This window comes from Prionailurus bengalensis, chromosome A1, assembly GCF_016509475.1.
Source record: "Prionailurus bengalensis isolate Pbe53 chromosome A1, Fcat_Pben_1.1_paternal_pri, whole genome shotgun sequence".
In the NCBI taxonomy this organism is placed as follows: Eukaryota; Metazoa; Chordata; class Mammalia; order Carnivora; family Felidae; genus Prionailurus; species Prionailurus bengalensis.
Genome location: NC_057343.1, coordinates 142,765,872 through 142,787,284, shown reverse-complemented (window position 1 = coordinate 142,787,284; position 21,413 = coordinate 142,765,872). Strand labels below are relative to the sequence as shown.

Here is a 21,413-nt window from a genome sequence, read left to right as displayed (position 1 = left end):
TTAGCCTTTTAAGCCTTTTAAGCAGGGAACTGTACCTTCTTTTACTCATTATTTCACGTAACTATTCTGTTTTTCTTCATCTTCACCTGAGCTTTTTGACACTGTTGAATTCTCTCCTGTAAGTTTTCATGAGTCATTCAGCAAAGGAAGTCATATATTGTGTTATATTTTTACACAAAGGAATAAAACAATTCCTAACAGATGACATATGGTAGATGTTTATAAGCAACCAAAGTAGAGTTAAAGTGACTTGATTTCATAACCCATTTAATACACTTATGAAAATAATTTGGTGATTAAGGCACAATTTAATAAATACAGAGTATCCTGATTTTTATTTAATTATTTTGTGAAGTCATTACATTGCCAAGGAGTTCTAAAATATCCCAGTTTGTGTTCTTTTTTTATTGTTTAAAATCCAACATTTTTTACCTAGTTAAAAAATTAGTTTAGTTGTAAGAAATGTCAAGCAGCTGATAAATGAATTGTCTGAAGGTTGAAAATGTTATTCAAAGGTTAAAACAGTAGAACAGTATTAACATTTCTTTGAGTTGGCATAATGAGTTGATGAGTTGACCTTTTATTGGCCTATGTAGAATAGAAGAAATAAATATAATAAATTTCATAGTATGGCCTTAACACGGAAATAAAATATGAATGTATACCATTGCGTCAGTACTAGCCATAGGCTTTTCTTTTCTTTTCTCTTCTTTTCTCTTTTTTTCTTTTCTTTTCTTTTCTTTTCTTTTCTTTTCTTTTCTGTTCTTTTCTGTTCTTTTCTTTTCTTTTCTGTTCTGTTCTTTTCTTAGGCAGATTTTTATGACCATAGTGTTTTATTCATTTTGTTGGCATTTTATTGAAACCCTCAAGAAACAGAGTTCTTTCCTGTGCAGTAACACCACCTAGTCTCTTATCAATAGATTACAGTAGAGTTACAGAGTATGTTATATCTTAATTAGTCCTCCAAAAACATCTTAATGCAACAAAGAAAAAATACTGTATTTTAATCTTTTTGTGAAATGAGGAAAGTGAAATACTTATTTAATAAGCACATGTGCATATGTTAAGGAGTCCAGCAGCTTTCTTATTTATCACCAATCTGTTTTCTTTTTGTCTATAATATACAGTGACTTTTGTCTGGATTTTGCCCTACCTTTAGCATGAAACTGTATGCTCTACAAGACTATTAGGAGTAATGTGCCATGCCGTTTTTCCCAAAGAGACCAAGTACCTAAGAGATTTAAAACACACACACACACACACACACACACACACACACACACACACACGCCTTAAGCTGTAAGCACTATATTCACTGGCTTTATGTTAACAATTGACAAGTTTGAGTTCAGCTAATAGTTATTGTACAAGTGTCACATCAAAGTCTCTGGCAGCCTGTGTAATTTCTTTTTTCATTATTAATAGTATGGTATAATAAAGCCCATGTTTTTCAGCCATTTCTGTATAACCCTTTTGTGTATATAGCACTGATTCAGAAGCTGTATCCAAATACAGATGCCTAATTGAGTAAACTTTCCCAGTGTAGTAGGCTTCAAATAATATAAATCCATTATATGAATAATTTTATGCTGATTACTTTGCTCTTGAAGCATTCATATAATAAAACATGCCATTGATCATGAGCTGTCCTCCAGAATTAGTGTGGGGCTAAGCTCACAGTTAATTATCTTAAGAATGAAGACGGTACCAAACTGTGTCAAAGGGCTATCAACAAGGCATCTTGAGAACTGTCACTTTGTCAAACGAAATACAAGGATACATGATATAAAGAGATTTAAATCATGAATACCATCATGTTTTGGAGATGACAGCATTTGCTACCAATGTGTCAGCTGCAAAAAGACCAAACCCCAGTATATCTATGGGGGAAGAAAGCATTAAGGATTTACTCATCATAAAAAATATGACTAATCAGGGGCAACTGGGTGGCTCAGTCGGTTGAGCGTCCAACCTCAGCTCAGATCATGATCTCACAGTCTGTGAGTTCGAGCCCCACGTCGGGCTCTGTGCTGAGAGCTCGGAGCCTGGAGTCTGCTTCCGATTTTGTGTCTCCCTCTCTCTCTGCCCCTCCCCTGCTCATGCTCTGTCTCTGTCTCAAAAATAAGTAAAAACATTACAAAGAAATTTAAAAATATGACTTATCAGTGTAACTAACAGAGCTGTGAACTGATAAGGTGTAGCTTTAGGAGAAATGCAAGAAAAGTATCATTACAGTTATTTGCTCTACAATAAAGCCTGTTTGCTAAAGATTTAGGCAACAAGTTTTCTGGTACTTGTGTAGCATCCTGATAAATTTTAGGTTTATAAACAAATGAAATTCAAATCAGAATCAGCAAACCAACATACATATACCACTAGCAAACTCGTAACATTTTAAAATCAACATCAAACAAGTACCTTCCTATAAAGCCTGATCTTCATTGAACCTATGAAACATAAGCATACTTCTTAATATATTAACCTTATTGAATTCTTCTTTGTCCTGTCTGTTCATCATTTCTGTCATGGTTAGCATTAAATGGCAAACCATATTTATCGATAAGCCCTTCAATAGTCATAGTCTACTGGATTAGAGTGCCCTTGCTGAAATAAAACTATATCTAATAAGATATATACAGAATAAAGGTAAATAGAAAGCTTCTGTACAGTATGACTGCAGTTATACTGAACACTTTGAGCAAAGTGGAGATTAGAAGTGGATGGTTTCAATTTAAATACATAACATATATATAAATATTTGTACTAAATAGGTATATATTTCAGATCCTTCACTAGTCTCATGTGTAGCCAAACTTTAGAGTCATAGCAGAATAAAATGTTGTTTGTCTTAAGTTTCAGCATTGCCAATTGAAAAGTACCAGTATTGTCTATTGATACAGCTATTTCCCATTCTTGGTTAATCGAAAAGTGAATCTTCAGAAATTCCAAACCCTTTTACTTGTTTTTTCATGATAACCTAATCCACTACTAAATATTCTTCCAATAAGTCCTTGAATCATGCACTTAGACTTATTTGGGTTCCTATAATGCCAGTTGTCTTGGTTAATTTCTGAATACAAATTAATTTCTTTTTTCAGCTCTGCTTTAATTTGCATTTTTAAATTTTGGATTTTTATTTCCAGTTGGAATTTGGGAAATTTTTTAATTTACTATATCTAGAGTAAATACTCCATAATTTTTTTTTTTATCTAGAGTAAATACTCCATAATTTTAAGTACATAATCTCTTAAAAGCACCAAGTGAGTCCTTTACAGCTGTTCCAAACAGGAATACATTTCTTTCTCACTTTCAATAATGATAAGGACAATACTGTAAAACATGAAATTTCTCAGGATGAGGTATATTTCTGAAACAGAATGTGTTCTTTGAAGTATGTGCAGACTTGAGTTGTGAAAAGAAAGCCTTTGAGCAAAATCATGAAATTGTAATTTGCTTTAATATTCTTAGTTTGAAGTTGTTCTTATAAGCCATCATTAAATTTGACTGTTTTAACCAAACTACAAACACAATATAAGTTTTCAGGGATTTGTCTGCCTCCTTTTCACATCCTCCATGGTTTCATGTCTAAATTATCTTATTTCCTAGAATCTCTTGAGCCTGAGGGATCCATTACCGTTTCAATGGGTATTGACTTTTGTGATTCTACTCAGACTGCCAGTTTCCAGTTGTGGTAAGTTCAATTGTTCTCCTATATTTTATATTACCTGTAAAGGATAGCACATCAAAAAGCAGGCTTTCAGCAGCTTTTTTCTTTGAGAGAGAAACCACTTAAACAAACATGTCTTTCTTTGGCAACGTTTAGACTGCCGTAGAATAGTTGTACACATTGTTTACGGCATATGTATTTTTAGTATTGTTACCCAGCTTAGCCATTACAGTCTGCCATATATGATTGAAATTCACAGTTTGTTGGTTAAAGTAAGAAGCTACTGCTAAATGTTTTTTTACTTAGCTCTACAGTTTTAGAAAATTCATGAGGAAAATTCAGGAGAAATTAAAAACCTTAATAATAGTGAATAGGCCAGAAAAGATATGTTTTGAAATATCTTTTATATTATCTTGAGCCTCATAAGTGAACAGTTATTGATTCTGTCAGTACCTAACACCCATACATTTTTCCCTTTTTACTTTAATTTATAAACTGCCTTTGTTAAAACTTGAAGAACATTTATACAGTTGGCAAAGGTTTCATGGGTGAATACTATTCAAAAGAGCTTTTCTAGGTTTGGGTTTCATTATAGTTATTGTTTTCATATAATGTTTTATAAATTTCTGATAAAGTCTAGGAATTCTTAGCAAATTAATACAAAGCTGTATTCATCCATCTTTCAGAATTACCTTTGAACTCCTACATTTTTCTGATCGAGGATATGATTTGTTATTTTGATTTGAAGTTGCTTTGATTTTATTCTAAAAAGAATTGAAACATTTTATTTGTCTAAATCTTAGCTAGTTTACAACAGAATTTGTTTGCTACAATAAAAATCAGCAAGTTTAGGAAATAGACGTTTTAAAATAAATTTATAGGTTAAGTATAGTGAACTCTTCTTTTCCATATGCCTTTTCAGTTTACCAGTAATTCAGGCCTAATATTGTACCATTTATTGCTGAAAACCTGCAATGATGAATATAAGCAATGTAGCATAACACATTGATTTTATGCAGATCATCACCTTTATGTTTTGGGAGGTCTGCTATATTAGTGATATATAAAAACTGATTACTTTTCCCAACATTGCCTAGTAATTGTTTATTATTTTTCTATTAGACAAACAACAGAGATCAATATTACTGAGCACAGGACTATGAGTAACATCACTCTAAATAGATTTGCCTCCAACACCAGAGGTATATTCATTTTAATGATTTCAACAATGTGAGCCCAATGACAAAGCTTGTGGACCAAGTTAGGACAAAACTAAGAACTAAAAAAAATTATTTTTTCTTATCAATTTATATGAAGAACCTGCTAGATTTCTATATAATGAGGCAGGCTCTTTAAATATATTATCATTACAAAGATTTCTTTCCTCTGTAACCCATTGGACGTTTTCTTGCATTTTATCTTTTATAATTAACTACATACCTTTAGGGATAAGTATGTAGGTAGTGTTTGATTTTTTTTGTCTTACGTTGGGGAGTGTATATGAACAATTTTTTCTCAATTTCTTTTAAACGAATTTTAGGAAAATTATGAGTTTATTTTATATAGAAAATAGCCTTAGCTGTTATAAGCACTTACACTAATGTTTTTCTGTTGTGAATATATAAATTATTTTAGATTTTATTAAACACATAAGCATACTAGATCAAAAATTATTTTTTATATGTTCCAAAAAGAACACTTTGTCTTGCATCAAATGTAATTGATCCTGAAGCAATGTAATCACAATTACTCACTTTCTTAATTGGCCTGCCCAAAATCAGAAAATGGAAACCGATCGACAGTGTTTAAATCAATAGCTTCATAGTAGTGCTAGTGGGGGTAGGGAGATAGCGGTAATGGGTAGATCAATTGGTCTTAGATGCCAATCACTGACTGTGCCTTTTGCATAGTAAATAGCACTTTTTGCTTAGTGATGTGCTGTATTAGTCTTGGTAGTTCAATAATAAGGGGGGAAAAAAGCAAGAATAGCTGATATTGAATTTTTTCCTCAAAATACATTATACAAATCGATAGGTAAAATTATGGATAATAAGAGCATATTTGGTAAGAAGCCTTGAGAAATGCTGGGAACATGGACTATAAGCCTTTCAGGTATACTTCTATTTATTAAAAGAAAATAAGAGTAAAATGATTCTACTTTAGTCTCTACATTAATTCTGTATCATTATAGCTATATGACACATACACACATATACATAGAACTATTGTATATAGTTATGTGAATACTCGATGTGTTAATGCCTTTTTTTGCTTTGCATTTTAAATGGTAATCAAAATAAGTCCTTGATTAAACTTACTGAGATTTAAAATGTGTATAATACACATAAATGTGTGTCTCTCTCTCTAAAAGTAGATTCAGTGCTTAAATAGGTCAAATGCTTGTGATCAGTAGATACTAGTATGGTAACTAGTGTGAAAAATATGTCTTCACTCAAGTTAGAGGGGTGAGTACTAGCATCCACCCCTCTTCTTTGCCCCAAATCTATTTAAAAGACAGAAACACATTCTTTAAAAGAGAATGAACACTAAAAACAAAATGAAAGAATGTCATTAGCTGACCAGAAATTGTGAAGAGTTGTTGGCAGTTAGAAAGCAAATGGGAACATATCAACAGTAACAGAGAAAATAAAAACCACAGAGCAAAACACTCATGTAAGAAAACTGCAATGGTAAGAAAAAATCTAGCAGAATATGAAGCATAAAGTGAACAGATGAAAGTTAGGTTAAGACAGTCATCAGGAAATCAAAGAAGTACTTCCAGCCCCCAGTTCTCCCACCTTACTCTAACAGCAGGCAACATTCACATTTAGTCAGAGACCTAAAAATTACACTGCAAGGAGAACGACCTACTTTCCTGGAAGGACTCTTGGTGTGGATGTGGAGTCCTAAGACAACAGCAGGGGTTTTGAGTTTGTGGGAAGGAGGCAGCGATGGTCAGAGATGAGGTGAAATGAAGTTCTGTCCAGAAGAGGAGTATTCTCAAGTTCTGTCCCATGAGAGCAAAGTCAGTCTTACACCTGTTTTTGGAGAGATAAGGCCATTGCCTCCCTGCCTCTCAACTTCATGTCCATGTAACCAGTCATGCCTCACCCACAAGAAAACTTCAGTCAGCCCACCATGGGAGAGGAAACCCACAGTAATAATACTATGTATCAAGCAATTGCAGTGTGCTTGGCATTGTTCTAAACACTTGTATTGTGTTAATTTATTTAATTCTCAGAACAATTCCATGAGATAAGTATTATTATCCCATTTTTAGAGGTGAATAAACTGAGGCACAATAAGAGTAAGAAAACTGTCTAAAATACAGCTAATAGGTAGCAGACTTGTGTGTGTTAATTAAGCCAGTTCCTTCATTATGAATGAAAAATGGACAGCCTATGGAGGGACTAGACTTTTGAGGAAAAGCATCAATTTGGAAGGGAAGACTCAAGGTGACTACAAAGACTCATTACAAAGGGATAAGACAGTTTGAAAAAGAAAAGAGATAACTTTAAAAATTATAATCTAATTCAAGAGAACACTACATCTTTACAACATTTATTTATTTTTTTAAAGGACAGAGACAGAGTGTGAGCGAGGGAGGGGCAGAGAGAAAGGGAGACGCAGAATCTGAAGCAGGTGCCAGGCTCTGAGCTGTCAGCACTGAGCCCAGCACAGGACTCGGACCCGTGACCTGTGAGATCATGACCTGAGCTGAAGTCAGACGCCTAACCAACTGAGCCACCCAGGCACCCCGAGAGCACTACATCTTTAAAGCAAGAACATATCACTTGCTTTGAAATAGGAGCAATTACAAAATTTTAAATATATTTTCAGAGGTTTAAAAATACAGTGCCAAAAGAAATTCAGTAGATGCACAATAGAATGCCCACAGCTGAGTACTGATTTAGTTCTGGAAGAGGGAATCAGTGAAACCAACTGGAATAGAGAACAAAAAGAGGTGGAAACTGTGTAAGAAAGGTTAAAAGAAACAATTTGTCTAATAAATCTACAAGGAAAGAAAAGAAATGATGGAGCGAAGAAATAAATAAATTGTAGAAGAAAAATTTTTCCCAAGCTAAAGCAATGTACAACCCTTCAGATTGAAAGGACCCATCAAAGATCAAACAGGGTGAATGTGAACTACAATCAAAAAGACCACATATCCTTGTGACATTTTTGATAAGGAGAAAACCAATGTGGTGTCTTTCGGAGTGGAGAAAAAAGCAGCTTACCTAAAAAATAGCAAGAATGTGAGTGGAATTCGATTTCTCATCAATACTGTCATCATTTCTGGTGGCCAGAAGGCAAAGAACGAGGAAACCAAATAGACGTTTTTCAGAGAAGCAGATTTCATCAGTTTACCACCCACAGGCCCTTTCTTGAAAGGATTACTCAAATATATGCTGTAGTAAAAACCTTTGTGTAATGTGAATCAGAGAAAAACACAGAGTCCAAAAAAAGTAATGGACAAAGCATTCTAGCTGTAAAACGTATTAATGGGTAAGATAATTGTTCACACAGAATGTAGGAAATAAATTTTAATAATACACTGGAACTAAAATCCTGACATGGACAAGTTTGAGAAGGGATGAATAATGGTGATCCTGTCATGTTTGGCAGAAGGATTGATTAATGGCGAAAAGAGGTTTAAATGTGGTTTAAAATATTAAAACTACCCACTAAAATACTGAGAATATGAGATATAACCCCAAATGTCTAGAGGTAAGAAGAAGTGATTAAAACTTGATCAGTTTGGGGGCACCTGGGTGACTCAGTTGGTTAAGCGTCCTACTTGATTTTAGCTCAGATTATGATCTCACAGTTTGTGAGATCAAGCCCTACATTGGTCTCCACGCTAACAGCTTGGAATTCTCTTTCCCTCTCTCTGCCCCTTCTCACTCGCTCAGTCACTCTCTCAAAAGAAATAAATAAACATTAAAAAAAAAAAAACTTGATCATTTTAACAAAGAGGGAGAAGAGCAAAGCATGGTAAATAGAACACAAAATAACATGCCTGGAAGGAGCCACACATACCACACATACTAGTTATCATGATTCATATCAGGAAGTTCAATTCCATTTACATTAAACATGTAAAAACAAAATTCAGCAAATACTGTTTATAAGTACCCCACCTTAAAAGAGAATGACAGAAAAATTGAGAATAAAAAGATGAAATATATAGATGTGTGTATGCTTACTATTATCAGAAAGATGATAAAAAGAAAAGGAGGCAATACTAACACTAGAGAAATTTAAAAAGCACTTCATATTAAGAAAATGTTCTATTCATTGCAGTCCTCCACAAAAATGTAAGTTACAGACTTTTCAGTAACATAGTTTTGTAATATATGAAGCAGAAACTAATGAAATTCTAGGAGAAATTGACAAAGCCATGACCATAGTATATTTTAACACATGCCTCAGAAGTTAACAAATCAGAGAAGATAAATATTGAGATAAACATTCAGGTAAATATAGATATACACACAACCTCACAAAATTTCAATAATTCAGTTATCTAACTTGATCTAAGACGTTTGTATTTGCAAAGAAGTCTTTGTTTCCTGAGTACAGGAAATACACAGTTTTTTAAAAAAGCATAGGATGTACAAAAAAAAAATCGAAAAATTTTAGGCTAATTTGATTAGAGAAAAAAGATTACCCATAAGAAAGATTAGAAAAGAAAAAGGTAATAAAACACAAGATCTTCTGAATTACAAAATAACATATGTAATTCTATCCCAGTGAATTGGAATCTTTTTTTTTTTAAGATTTTTTTTTAACATTAATTTATTTATTTGAGAGAGACAAAGTGCTAGTGGGGCAGGGGCATAGAGAGAGGGAGACACAGAATCCGAAGCAGGCTCCAGGCTCTGAGCTGACAGCACAGAACCCACATGGGGCTCAAACTCACAAACCGTGAGATCATGACCCGAGTGGAAGTCAGCCGCTCAAACAACTGAGCCACCCAGGCGCCCCTGAATTGGAGTATTTAGATGAAATGAATGGCTCCCTAGAAAAAAATGTTAGGAATAAAATTGATTAAATTGTATCAGAACTTCAGAAAAGAGATAATCTCTATATATTATTTAAACTTTGTAGATCAGAGAAAAGGAAAGTATCCATGTCATTCTATAAAGCTTAGCATCACCCCAATTTTAAAATCTGAAAGAATAGCACACAACGGTACATACTACTTGGTGTTGTAAATTCAGATGACTTCTGGGCCTTACAAGTTACCTGTTACTACATGAAATAGGAGAAACATTCTCTTTTAAGTCAGAAAAGCAAAAGAAGGTTACCCATTTTCAACACTATTTCACATTATATTGAAGGTCTAGCCAATATAAAAAGACAAGTAAAAACAGAGGTATAAATCCTAGAAATGAAGAGACAAAACTGTCATTTTTATCCAATATCGTTATCAACCCAGAAAGTCTTGGAATCAACAGCAAATCTATTATTTAATTAGTGAGTTTAAAAAGGTGGTACATGGGGCCCCTGGGTGGCTCAGTTGGTTAAGCTCCAGACTTCAGCTTGGGTCATGATCTTACGGTTTGTGAGTTTGAGCCCCGCATCAGGCTCTGTGCTGACAGCTCAGAGCCTGGAGCCTGCTTCAGATTCTGTGTCTTCCTCTCTCTCTCTCTCTGCCCCTCCCTCCCCCCCCCCTCTGTCTCTCTCTCTCTGTCTCTCTCAAAAATAAATAAACATTAAAGAAAAAATTTTTAAACAGTAGTACAAACCATCAAGTGAAAATCAATAACATTTCTATATAATAAGAATGACCAATTTTAAAACATTATGAGTGAAGTTATTCTATAGGAACAACAAAAGGAATAAATTAACAAGAAATACGTATGTAGGAATTAAGAAAAAGAAAAAAACCCTGAAACTTTCCTGAAGGTCATGAAAAGAAGATACGAGTAAATTAATACATATACTGTGTTCCAAAATGAGATACTGTACTTTCCTTCAAATTAATCTTCAACTTTAGTGTGATTGTAGGCAGAATTCCAGTAGGTCTTTTCAGGGAACTTGACAAATTTTTAAAATTCAACCAGAAACGAAAATGTCATAAATCATAAAAAAATGTATTGAAATGTTATATACACAAATGTTTTCATACTCTTTGGGGGAAAAATCTTAAGACAGTACTAGGAAGGATAAAGTGAAAAATGATCAGATTTGACTATTAAAATTTTTAAATTTCTCTACAAAGAAAAAGTAGATACCATAACAGGTGAGACATGGTGAGAATGTATTGCAGCGTATGTAGTAGACAAAAGTTTAATAACCAGAGTATGTAAGGAACTCTTCAGTCAATATAAAGGAATTCAGTCAAAAAGTGGGAAACACTAAGAATAGGCAGTTTATAAGAACAAAATGCAAATAGCCAATGAACATAAGATATTGAATATCACTAGTAACAGGGAAATTAAAATTAAAACATGTCACCAAATTGGCAACATTTTTAAATAATTTTAGTATCTGACATTGACAAGGTAGAGGAAACATGTATTCTGGTATACCGTTTATGGGATTTTCGTTGACACCACCTTTTTTAGGGCACTTTGGCCCTTCCAGAACACTAGGTACTCACACTCTTCTACTTAACAATTTCCTCTTCAGGCCGTCAGGCCTAGAGAAATATTGGTGGTTTGCAGAAGAAAATAGATCTAGCCAAAGGTATTTAAGTAAGTATTGTTTATAGTAGGGAAAATTTCAAATGATAATCAATACGGGAATGCTTAAATAAATTATGATACAACCCTTTATATATGTAGGTTTTGAGTGTCTAGTATGCATTAAGCATTATACTGTTATTTAATTGTTAAAAGTTGGCTACAAGGTAAGTGCCTTTTTTTTTTTTTTTAATTTCGTAGATGAGGAATCTTGAGTTTCACAATGGTTAGACTACTTGCCCATTTCTCTTACCTAGAAATGTACCAATCTGGATCCTACAAGTCTGTGGAATGAAATTGTATGTAGTGCAAGTATATGCATTACACTTAAATATAACAGGTAGATTCTTGTATTACATTAAACTATTATGCCATTTGATCCCATTTAACTAGGCTATTTAGAGCTGCCTAATAATAGTACTTTGTTGATGTGTTAATTCCAGTAGATACACATCTGTCCTTACTCATTTTCACCATTCCTTACCCATGCCAAGATATCTATGTTTAGCCCCATGTTCAGCCAGAGGGAGATCAGAAGAAAAAGAGGTCAGGGAAAAGAGAAGAGCTGTAAGGAGAAAGAGAAGTAAACAAAAAAGGGCAAAGGGTAGAAAAGGCACGTGAAAACTGTGGAGGACATCCTAGAACACTAATATAGATGAAAGTTTCCCTAAAATAAAGAGGGAACATTCCATCTTAGGCCAGTCTAAGCCAAACCTTGCTTTGAAACTGAAACTGGCTTATAAAGCATGTTATATGCTAGCTATGTTAGATTTTTGCATTCGGTTGTGTTAACACAAACCCACCAAATAGGGGTGTATTATTCTGCTAGTATAAGAAGAACAGAGGTCAGCAGTTAAAGAGCTGCTGGAGTACCTCCATAGTATCTTCTGGGTATAAGGTTTTTCCAGCGTTTTTTGTTTTCATGTGCTAATGTCATTAGCATGTGCCTGCCATCCTCATGGTCACAATATGGCTGCTCTAGTTTCAGGCTTCTGTCTGCATTCCAGGCAAAAATAAAAATAAAAGAAGAAGGAAAGAAAGAAGTGACATGGAAAGAGGAGCCATGTCTTTTTTGGAAAAGCAAAACTTACCCAGAAATCCCTGACAGACTTCTGCTTCATGGGTTATAACTGGGTTACTCAGTCCTACCAACAAGAGAGGCTGAGATAGAAAATGTTTCAGTTGGGCACATTGTGTACCTGAACCAAATCAGGGTTATGCCAGGAAAGAAGAAAAATAAAAGAAACACAGAGTAAACAAGTTCTGTCTGCCACAACAGTGTTCCACTTTTATTTACATTTGCCTCGTAAGACCCATTCTGGATCAACTTTTGTCCTTAGTTTTTCATACATAATTATGTTAGCCATTTTACCAACTACAGAAAATAAAATATCGTTAGCCAAAAGCAGTGAAAGCAAAACCAGTCAAGTTGAGTCATCTATATTAGTATTTAACACACTGCAAATTCCTAGTAGGGAAATTTCAAGATCACTTTTTGCCTCAAACTTAAACCTGCTGCTTACCCACCTACATTTTCATATATGCTTTAGAAGGCAAGTCTCCTTTCCCTTCTTTCTCTGCTATCCCACCCTTCTCCCTGGGAGTCAGAGCTACACAGCTACCTTTAATCAAGGGCGTAAATGGTATCCTTCGGGACCGCTGGGAAGGACAAGGCTAATCATTTCATCTGTAATTAAAAAGAAAATACCAGTAAAGAGAGTGTAATAAATACAATTTAACACAGTGGTCATTTTAATTGTATTCTTCTATTAATAAAATATTTCTATCATGCCCTCCCTATATGTATAAATTTATATATATATATATATATATATTATATATAGTTCATATATATATTTTACATGTGTATTTATATATAAATTTTACACACACACACACACACACACACACACACACACACCACCTATCCATTTACTCTATCAGCCTTTACCTATTTCTTTTAATGTGACTTCGCCTTCCACTACCTCACATGTGGTCTCATCCTTCAAGTGTCCTACCCTCAGTACTTGCCTCAGTCTTAACTGTTCCTTGTCTGCTGCTTTGGGAAGAAGCATCCTACTCTCTTCACCTTGTTCTTATGCTGTTAATCCCATCCTCATTTACTTCCTCTAATGCCTTGCTCTATCAGATATTCCTTTGTTTCTTCCTCTTTACTGGCTCTTTCCCATCATCCTGTAAACATGCTCAAGTTTCATTAAGCATTCTTTTGCCTCTGCATCCTCATGAAGCTTGTCTTGCTTTCTGTCCCATCTTTCCTTGTCAGCCTCCCCACTCCCCCTTCACCTCAGGGCATTCTGCATTCTGCCTTCCATCTGAACCGCCTTGCTTTAATCCGAAGTCACACTTCCTTCTTTTTATTCCTCTTTGCATTATTTGACACACACATTCTCTCCCTGACCACTGTCTCCCAGTGTGTTCTGCAAGCTACGGTTCTTCCATTTCTACTTAAATGTAGGTCTTCCCCAGGTTTCCACCTTATCCTTTTTCGTGGTATATCCTCTTTGCCTGTGTGATCTTATCTCCTTGTAAGGCTTCAGCTCTTCTCTTTACCATTCCGATAACTTCCAAACTCATATATACTGCCCTGACCTCTTTTTCTGATTCTTGAGTTGTATTTCCAATTATCTGCTAAATATCTCTTCCTGAATAATTCACTGGTACTCAAAATATAACATGATTAAAGCCAAATCATTTTGTTTAATCCCCAAAACTCTACTTCTTCAGTAGTTGTCATTCTCCCAGTTTTTCGCATTAGAAGTTTCAAAATCTCTTCCATCCATCACCACCTCTGTCCCTTTTAATTCTAAAATACTCTCATCTTCCCAGTTTTCAGTGCTACCCACCCTAGGAGAGCAGCCTTACATAGCAGAATAAAAAATACATCTTAAAGCAGCATTATATAGCAGACTGGGGAGCAGGATGGACCTGAGTTCAGATCCCAGTACTGCCACTTACTAGCTATGTGACCTGGGATGTGTTGTTTAACTTTTCTTACCACTAAGTTGGGGGATAACAGAAGCCACCTCTTAGGTTCATTGTCAGGATTTACTAAAGTAAAACACACAATGTAAAAGCCCTGCCTAGACTATTCAATTAAATTCCTAACAAATCTACCTGCCTTGGGTTTCTCCTCTACTACATCTTACACACTGCCACTAGAGTTTCTGAAATACAATGGAATCATTTATTTTCCTGTGTCAAAAGTCTCTGGTAGTTTTCCTTGTTACTTCAAGAAACATTGAAACACCTTTGTCTCAGTTATATCAGTGAAGTAATCATACACTTTGTCATAGAAATCAGGACAGTCTAGAGAGTGAAGGAAGACATTACCTGAACAAGATTCCAGGACAACAGCTATAAACTGGGACTGTCCTGGGAAAGTGGGATGAATGGTCATGAATGCATATGATATTCTTTACAGCACACCCCCAGCCTCATCTGTTGACATACCACACTGCTCATCATTCCCAAAACACAAGTCTAGAATACCTAGAATACCCTCTCTCTCCTCTTGAAAATAAAGGTATCTGTACCTCACTCCTGCAGAATTAATCCCTCTTACATGGATTATAATACTTTCCACATATCTATAATGTAGTGTTTGCCATTTTATAAACATAAGTGAACTCTTCCTCTCTCACTGACTTGCGAGCTTCTAGGGCCAGTCTCACTTGTCTTTAAATCCCCAGGTACTTGCATAATACACAGGATCTAGTTTGTACTTGGTAAATGTGTACTGAATTAATAAATGAATTTGTTGGTTTGCCTTAGACAGTCCAAATTTGAATAATTCAAAACCTTCTTTTTTTTTAATCTAGTCCTTGCCTTGTTCCATAAAAGAATTTCTTACAAGAATATATTATATCATAGCATAAAAGTGGATTTTCTTGGGACACCTGGGTGGCTCAGCCAGTTAAGCGTCTCTGAGTCTTGATTTCAGCTCAGGTCATGATCTCGCAGTTTGTGAGATCTCACGGTTTGTGAAATTGAGCCCCTGGTTGGGATTCTCTCTCTCTCTCTCTCTCTCTCTCTCTCTCTCTCTCTCTCTCCCTTCCCCTCTCTCTCTCTCTCTCTCTCTCCCTTCCCCTCTGTCTCTCTCTCTCTCCCTTCCTCTCTCTCTCTCTCTCTCTCTCAGAATAAATATATAAACTAAAAAGAGTGGATTTTCTTTTTTTCTTTTTTCATTTTATTTATCCCTATTGCACCCTTTGATGATGATGTTTCTTAACCTAATGTTTGTTATTTTTTTAGCCACAGTCCCCATTTCCCTATTCACCTTCCCACTGGCCATGAGATCCAGTTCTAACATGAAAGTAGAAGTTCTTTTGGGGACAAATCTTTTCTGATATTTAAAAAAAAAAAGAATAGATGTGGTTGGTTCATTTATTCACTCTTCTTCCATTATCACTGTTTTTTCTTCATTGCAATGTAAAAGTGGTACCTAGCGATGCAGCAGCCATCTGGCATCCGCGAGGATGAAACAACACACCAGGGCGGTGGAGTTGAAAGCTCGAGAAACCTGAGTCCCCAACAGCCTCTTTAAGCCAGTGAACCAGTCTTTGACTGGTAACTGCAGAATTTGTTGCATACTAAACAATAAGCACCTGTTGTTAGTTGGATTTTCTGCTTATTTGCAGCCAGACACATTCCTAACTGGTACACTCCTCAACCTAACTTCAAACATGTACCTTAAAATTTTTTTTAAGAAATTTTACTAATTTTTTAAAGAGTATTATCTGTCTTAAGATTAAAATATACACTCACTGTTTTTCTATCTGATATAGGTACAAAGTTGTCTTTCCTAAATTCTTCATATCCTGTCATTTGAAATAATAACTTTACATGTTGATCAGTAATTTTAATGAATAACACTACCAAAAAAAAGAGTTTTTGTTTTAAAAAGCAAGTTTGCAGATGAGGCATTATTTTATTAGCACATATCTAATACACAGTAAGGTCACTCCATTTTACTTTTTGCTAAACTAATTTTTTTAAAAAGAGATCTTAACAATTTAAGACTAGAGCACTCCATTTTCTACACTGTAAGCATGCAAAGTAAAGAGAAAATATTACTCCTCTATTCTGTAAGTTGCGTGAAGTGTTCCTCTGGTAGTAGTGGGTATGTGTACCCTTGATGCTCACCTATTTTTCAAATTCTACATTAAATGGTGTACTTACAATAACTGCATATTTTTGTAAAAAAAAATGTGTTTTCTAATTGAGGTAACAGATATATTTCTCTGAAAATAGTGTTGAGAAAATTTTAGCTCTGCTAGTTAAGCCAAGAAGATCTTATACTTATATGCTGGCATATCCTTTAATTACATCTATTTAAGTGCATAATATTAAAGAGAATGTTTATTTATTAAGCAATTGGTCAGCTTTGATGTGTTTCTCTCTTAGTACCAAGGATGATTGCTTCAATGTTAATATTCAGCCACCTGTTGGAGAGCTGCTGTTACCTGTGGCCATGTCAGAGAAAGATTTTAAGAAAGAGCAAGGTGAGAGATTACTACAGTTTACTAGAAATTGCCATCCCAAATAATATGTGCTCATTCTTCTGGCTGGTCTCTGAAATAAATTACCACATGTACATAGCCATTAACAGATGTCAGTGCGTAATCTTTTGGTTTTTGCTAATCCTTTTCTTCTGTAAAGTAACCTTGAAAGTATATGTTTGTCTACATCCCTGGCATACTTGAAAATTCATTAGTATGTCTTTAAAATAATAAATTGATTCTTAATTAACTTTTCACTTCTGGGAGTTGTAGGTTTGTCAACCTAATGATGTGCTCTTGTGTTTTGTGTTAGTGAAAATGTGAGGGATTTGAGACTTAGCGAACTTCTACCACTATAAATGTTATGCCTCTGTATTTTCTTTCACTACGGAACTGTTTTTCGTGACCTACTAATGTATTTTTCCCTGCGCACATTGAAGTGCCTCACCCTTCAAGATAAAGTCCTAATTATAGCATTAAAATACCTCCATTTTCTTTTGACCTGATTCTGTAGTAAAGACATGCTATGATGTCAGCCTGTATCAGAGCTGAAATATTTTAAAATACGGACCTAAGTAGAAAATATTTTCGGCAGGATGAAAGTATTAATATGCTGTGCTTGCCCCAGAGTCCAGCATACCTACTAATAAAAATAAATTTTATTTTCTGCTATGAATAATAACTGTGGAAAATAATAACTGGGAAATAACCGTGAGTGTATGTGTTTAATTAAAGATAATACAGAACTAGGGCATATGTAAGCAGTATAGTCAGCAATTTCTTAAAGTTTATGTGAAGGTAGTCTATTTTTCTCTCTAGAGGGGTTATCATACAAAGATTCCTTCATCTTGAGGTCATTAAATCCTATCTGTCACGCTTCCAGAAAGTACTGGGCACGTACAAATATTTCTGTACCTAAGGAGACACACATGCTTCCTGGCACTTTATCATTAGAGTGCCAAAGATTTTTTTTTTTTTTTTTTTTTTTTTTTTTTTTTTTTGCTGTAAGCCATTGCAGTCCACAGTATTCAAATAACCTGTTGTAGAAGAATCTCACAAAGAAAATTTCATTCAAGACTGTAAATTAATAATAATCCTTTATTTTCTGCCTTATTAAGTGATAAAAAAGAATGCCTAAATCCCTGTTTGCATTTGCTTTACTTGGAAGTTGATTATTGCTGTAGAAGAAAAACATCTTTGTGATTTTATGATTTTATTTTTCTGTTGACGAATTGATGCTTACATTTGCTATTCTTACCCTTTGCTGGCTAAAGCCTGCCTCTCTGCTTTACACCTGCCCAGCAGACCCAGGTGAGTGGCACACAAGTGACTGAATAAGGCTTTGGCACATCTACTGTTAAGGGGATATTCTTTCTTTGGAAAGTGCAGCTACAGTATATCTAAAGCAGCTGATTATCGTATACCTTTTCTATCCCTCAGCTTTGGTTTAGAATACTTGATATTTCGATGAAGTGTTCTGTGCCGTTCTGTGCTCTGCTGTGACCGAGGGATTTTTCCCTGACTAGCCATACAGAACCGTAAGCGCGTGAGAGAGGTGCTCTTGGAGAACAGCTGTGGTCCTCTGTGGACTTGTTGCCAAAATTCCTTTTTCTTCTGCCATTTTACTTCTATGGTTGTTGATTATTTTTCTGAATAAATCTGGCAGCTGTTTGCTATGTTTAATAGAGCAGAAAGGCTACTCTGAATAAAGCTATTTGAAAATTTGTTTATATGAAGTATTTGTAAATCCTTCTAAGTCTCTTGGCATTTCTGTATCATTCTTTCTGTCTTCCTGAATTCATTCTTTGATATGGGACTTGATGCTGGCAAATTTACCACAGCTTTAAAGAGTCTTTTCAATAGCATCTTTTTAGTTAGAGATTTCAGCTGGCTTGGTAATCGAGGTCTCAATTCTCAACTTTACACATTGTACTCGTTTTTTATGCTCCTCTAGGAAGACCTTAGCTTATTTCAACAAATGATACATAGAAGGGACTCCCTAGCTGAAAAATCTTCAATCAAAATAAACATCTATTTCCTCACATTTTATCAGTGCAAACTTCTGGATGGTAAAATACTAGTAAATTTAAGTACCTGTGTGTGTCATTACACATGCGTACATGACATTATGTAATTTTTCTAATTTAAATAAAATGAACTTAGGTACTTAATATCTCATTTCACAGGGCATATATTTTAAGACTCAAGAAGTGCATTAAATGCATTAATGAGGATTTAACTAGAAAAATTATAAATAAAAAGCATGATGAATGCATTTCTATTTTTATACTAAACATCTATGTAATTTAAAAGTTTGTACACTATTAAATAATGCTTCTAACAGATTGTATATATCAGATTAATAATTTTTTAACGAAAAGGCTTTATTTCTAATATAAAACCTGATCTGTCATTTTTCCTCAGTTGTTACATTTAGAGTTCCATGGCTAAACGTGCATATTTATAAGGTTGGTCATCAAAGTGCTGAAAGACAGAATGGTTTAGCCTATATATGGAAGTTACCTATAATATTCATAATAGGAACTCTAAACCAGAAGCATGATTTTTTTTTCATTGCTATGAGTTTTGAGCATTGCAGAGTTAATGATCTAGCTGTAGGATGATTTCAGTACTGTAAATAACTTGAGATCCTCTCTTAAAAATTTGGTTTCTTGAGACAATTATAACTATTATAAGAGATGTAAGCTGGCTATTTATCCAAACTGCCTTCTCGTACTCATTTTCTTCGTATGAATTAAATAGGAAATCTAAAACTTAGGAAAAAAATTTAATTTTACTTTCTTATATTGCGTGGTCTACATTTTAGCAGTTAATGACAGCTGATTAACTAACCTAAATTAAGTACTCTGTCCACTGCCTCTCCAAAATTTAGATAAATTCTAATGAAGCAACAAATAGTCTGACAGTTTTTAAATATTTTCCTGGTAACTTTACCTTTGTTATATATATATGCATGCTATATAGTATCTAATGTCTGTTTTTTAGAAGAGAAACTTTTAATGATACCTTGGCATATTTTTCTTTCTCGTTAATTTGAGAATACCTGATATATTTTCATTTAGAAAAATCTCTGGTTTAAGAAACCTAGAATGTTTACTTAATTTTATTATGATTTATGCATCCATCTTATGGTTTCCTAGCTAGCAAGATGCTAATTCTTTAAATGGTCAGACATTTACTATTTTCTGGCCCTTAACTACCACAAGCAATCATATTTGATGCCCCTTAATTAGAGCACCTTTTTTTCTTTCCAGGTTCTTTTTCCACCTCAGCAATCGAGACAATACATTTGCTTACCATGCTGCTCTCCTAAGTGTTCTTTTGCATGTAAATTAATCTTGATTCAGTTTACACTGTCATGCTGAGTGGTACAAATTGCCTATAACAATAAAACAGCATGAGTTAAAAATAAAGGGGGGTGGGAAGGCAGATTGAATGTGTGCCTTACTTGATAGGATGTTACTTTGCTTTATGCCAATACATTAGCTGACGATAATGAATCTTCTGTTCTGAAAAGCATGGTTTAGTTGATTTTTTAAATTTTACTTCAATGGAGCAGTACCTTGTCTTTTATAGACCAAGTTAGACAAACCATTAATGACAAGAGTGTTAAGGTTAAATATGAAGCAATGCATTCACTTCTCTGAGTGCTATCCATCTTTCCATTTACAGGAGCTTGACAAAAGTACTGGCTTTGTACAACATTTCCTTTAATTACATGCTGCGGGAAACAGGCTTTTAACATAAACATAGTTGCATTCATTTATTCAGCAGTTGCTCTTCAATAGAGCTTAATGGAGAAGGTTTAAATCCTAAATGAGTACACACATCTCTCAGCAGTGTTATGTCAGCAGCCACTGTGCTTTACTTAAAAGCAGTGTTTGACTGCTTGTGTAGTTTTTAAAGCTTTTGCCTAATATTGAAGTTAAACACTCTAAGACAGAACATAGTGTCCCCGAGTTTGAAAGTGGTTACTAAAAACTGCTCTTTGTTAAAAGCTTAGAAGTCGTTTTACAGTGTTAGGCTTTCGTGTCTTCGTGCTGCTCATCATAGGGGTTCTTCTAAATTTCAGGTTGCATTTGCAATAAATAACTAAATTAAATACATAGCCCTGGAGATTCGGGGCCTTTTGAAAACATAAAACCAGATTTCTCCATTTTCATAAATTTTGTCAACTATTGTGCACATACCAAATGTCTCAAAAGATCTTTGTTTTTACTGGATACCGTTAGGTGTCGGTGTCTTACATCACAGGTCCAAATAGGTGGCATTTATTATAATTATTTTGGGGTTTTTTTTACCCAGGTACTAAATTTCAATATTTGTTCCAAGTGTTTGGTATGTTACTGAATTTGTTTACTAAACATTTTTACATGAGATTCTGACATTAATGGCATGTCATATGTTAACTCTGTATTATAGTTTTTGTTCCCGATCTTGCTTAACTTTGTTTTTTTTTTTCTTAAAGATTCATTTAAAACGTCTCTAGAATTTAAGGTTCTCCATTCACATTTT

The 21,413-nt window shown here is 34.5% G+C and overlaps 1 protein-coding gene across 3 annotated transcripts in view; it reads left to right on the top strand.

Annotated features, from left to right (window-relative positions):
• The window catches only part of AP3B1 (adaptor related protein complex 3 subunit beta 1), a 262,894-nt gene that overhangs the window by 228,255 nt on the left and 13,226 nt on the right, over positions 1-21,413 (top strand). For 2 of the 3 annotated variants that reach the window (XM_043592664.1, XM_043592657.1), the window contains 2 exons: positions 3,607-3,691; positions 16,783-16,880. In XM_043592664.1, coding sequence (XP_043448599.1) covers positions 3,607-3,691; positions 16,783-16,880 — 183 coding nt within the window. Of the gene's footprint in view, positions 1-3,606; positions 3,692-16,782; positions 16,881-18,151; positions 18,189-21,413 lie in introns of all 3 variants that reach the window. The other variant, XM_043592673.1, reaches the window with a different exon arrangement.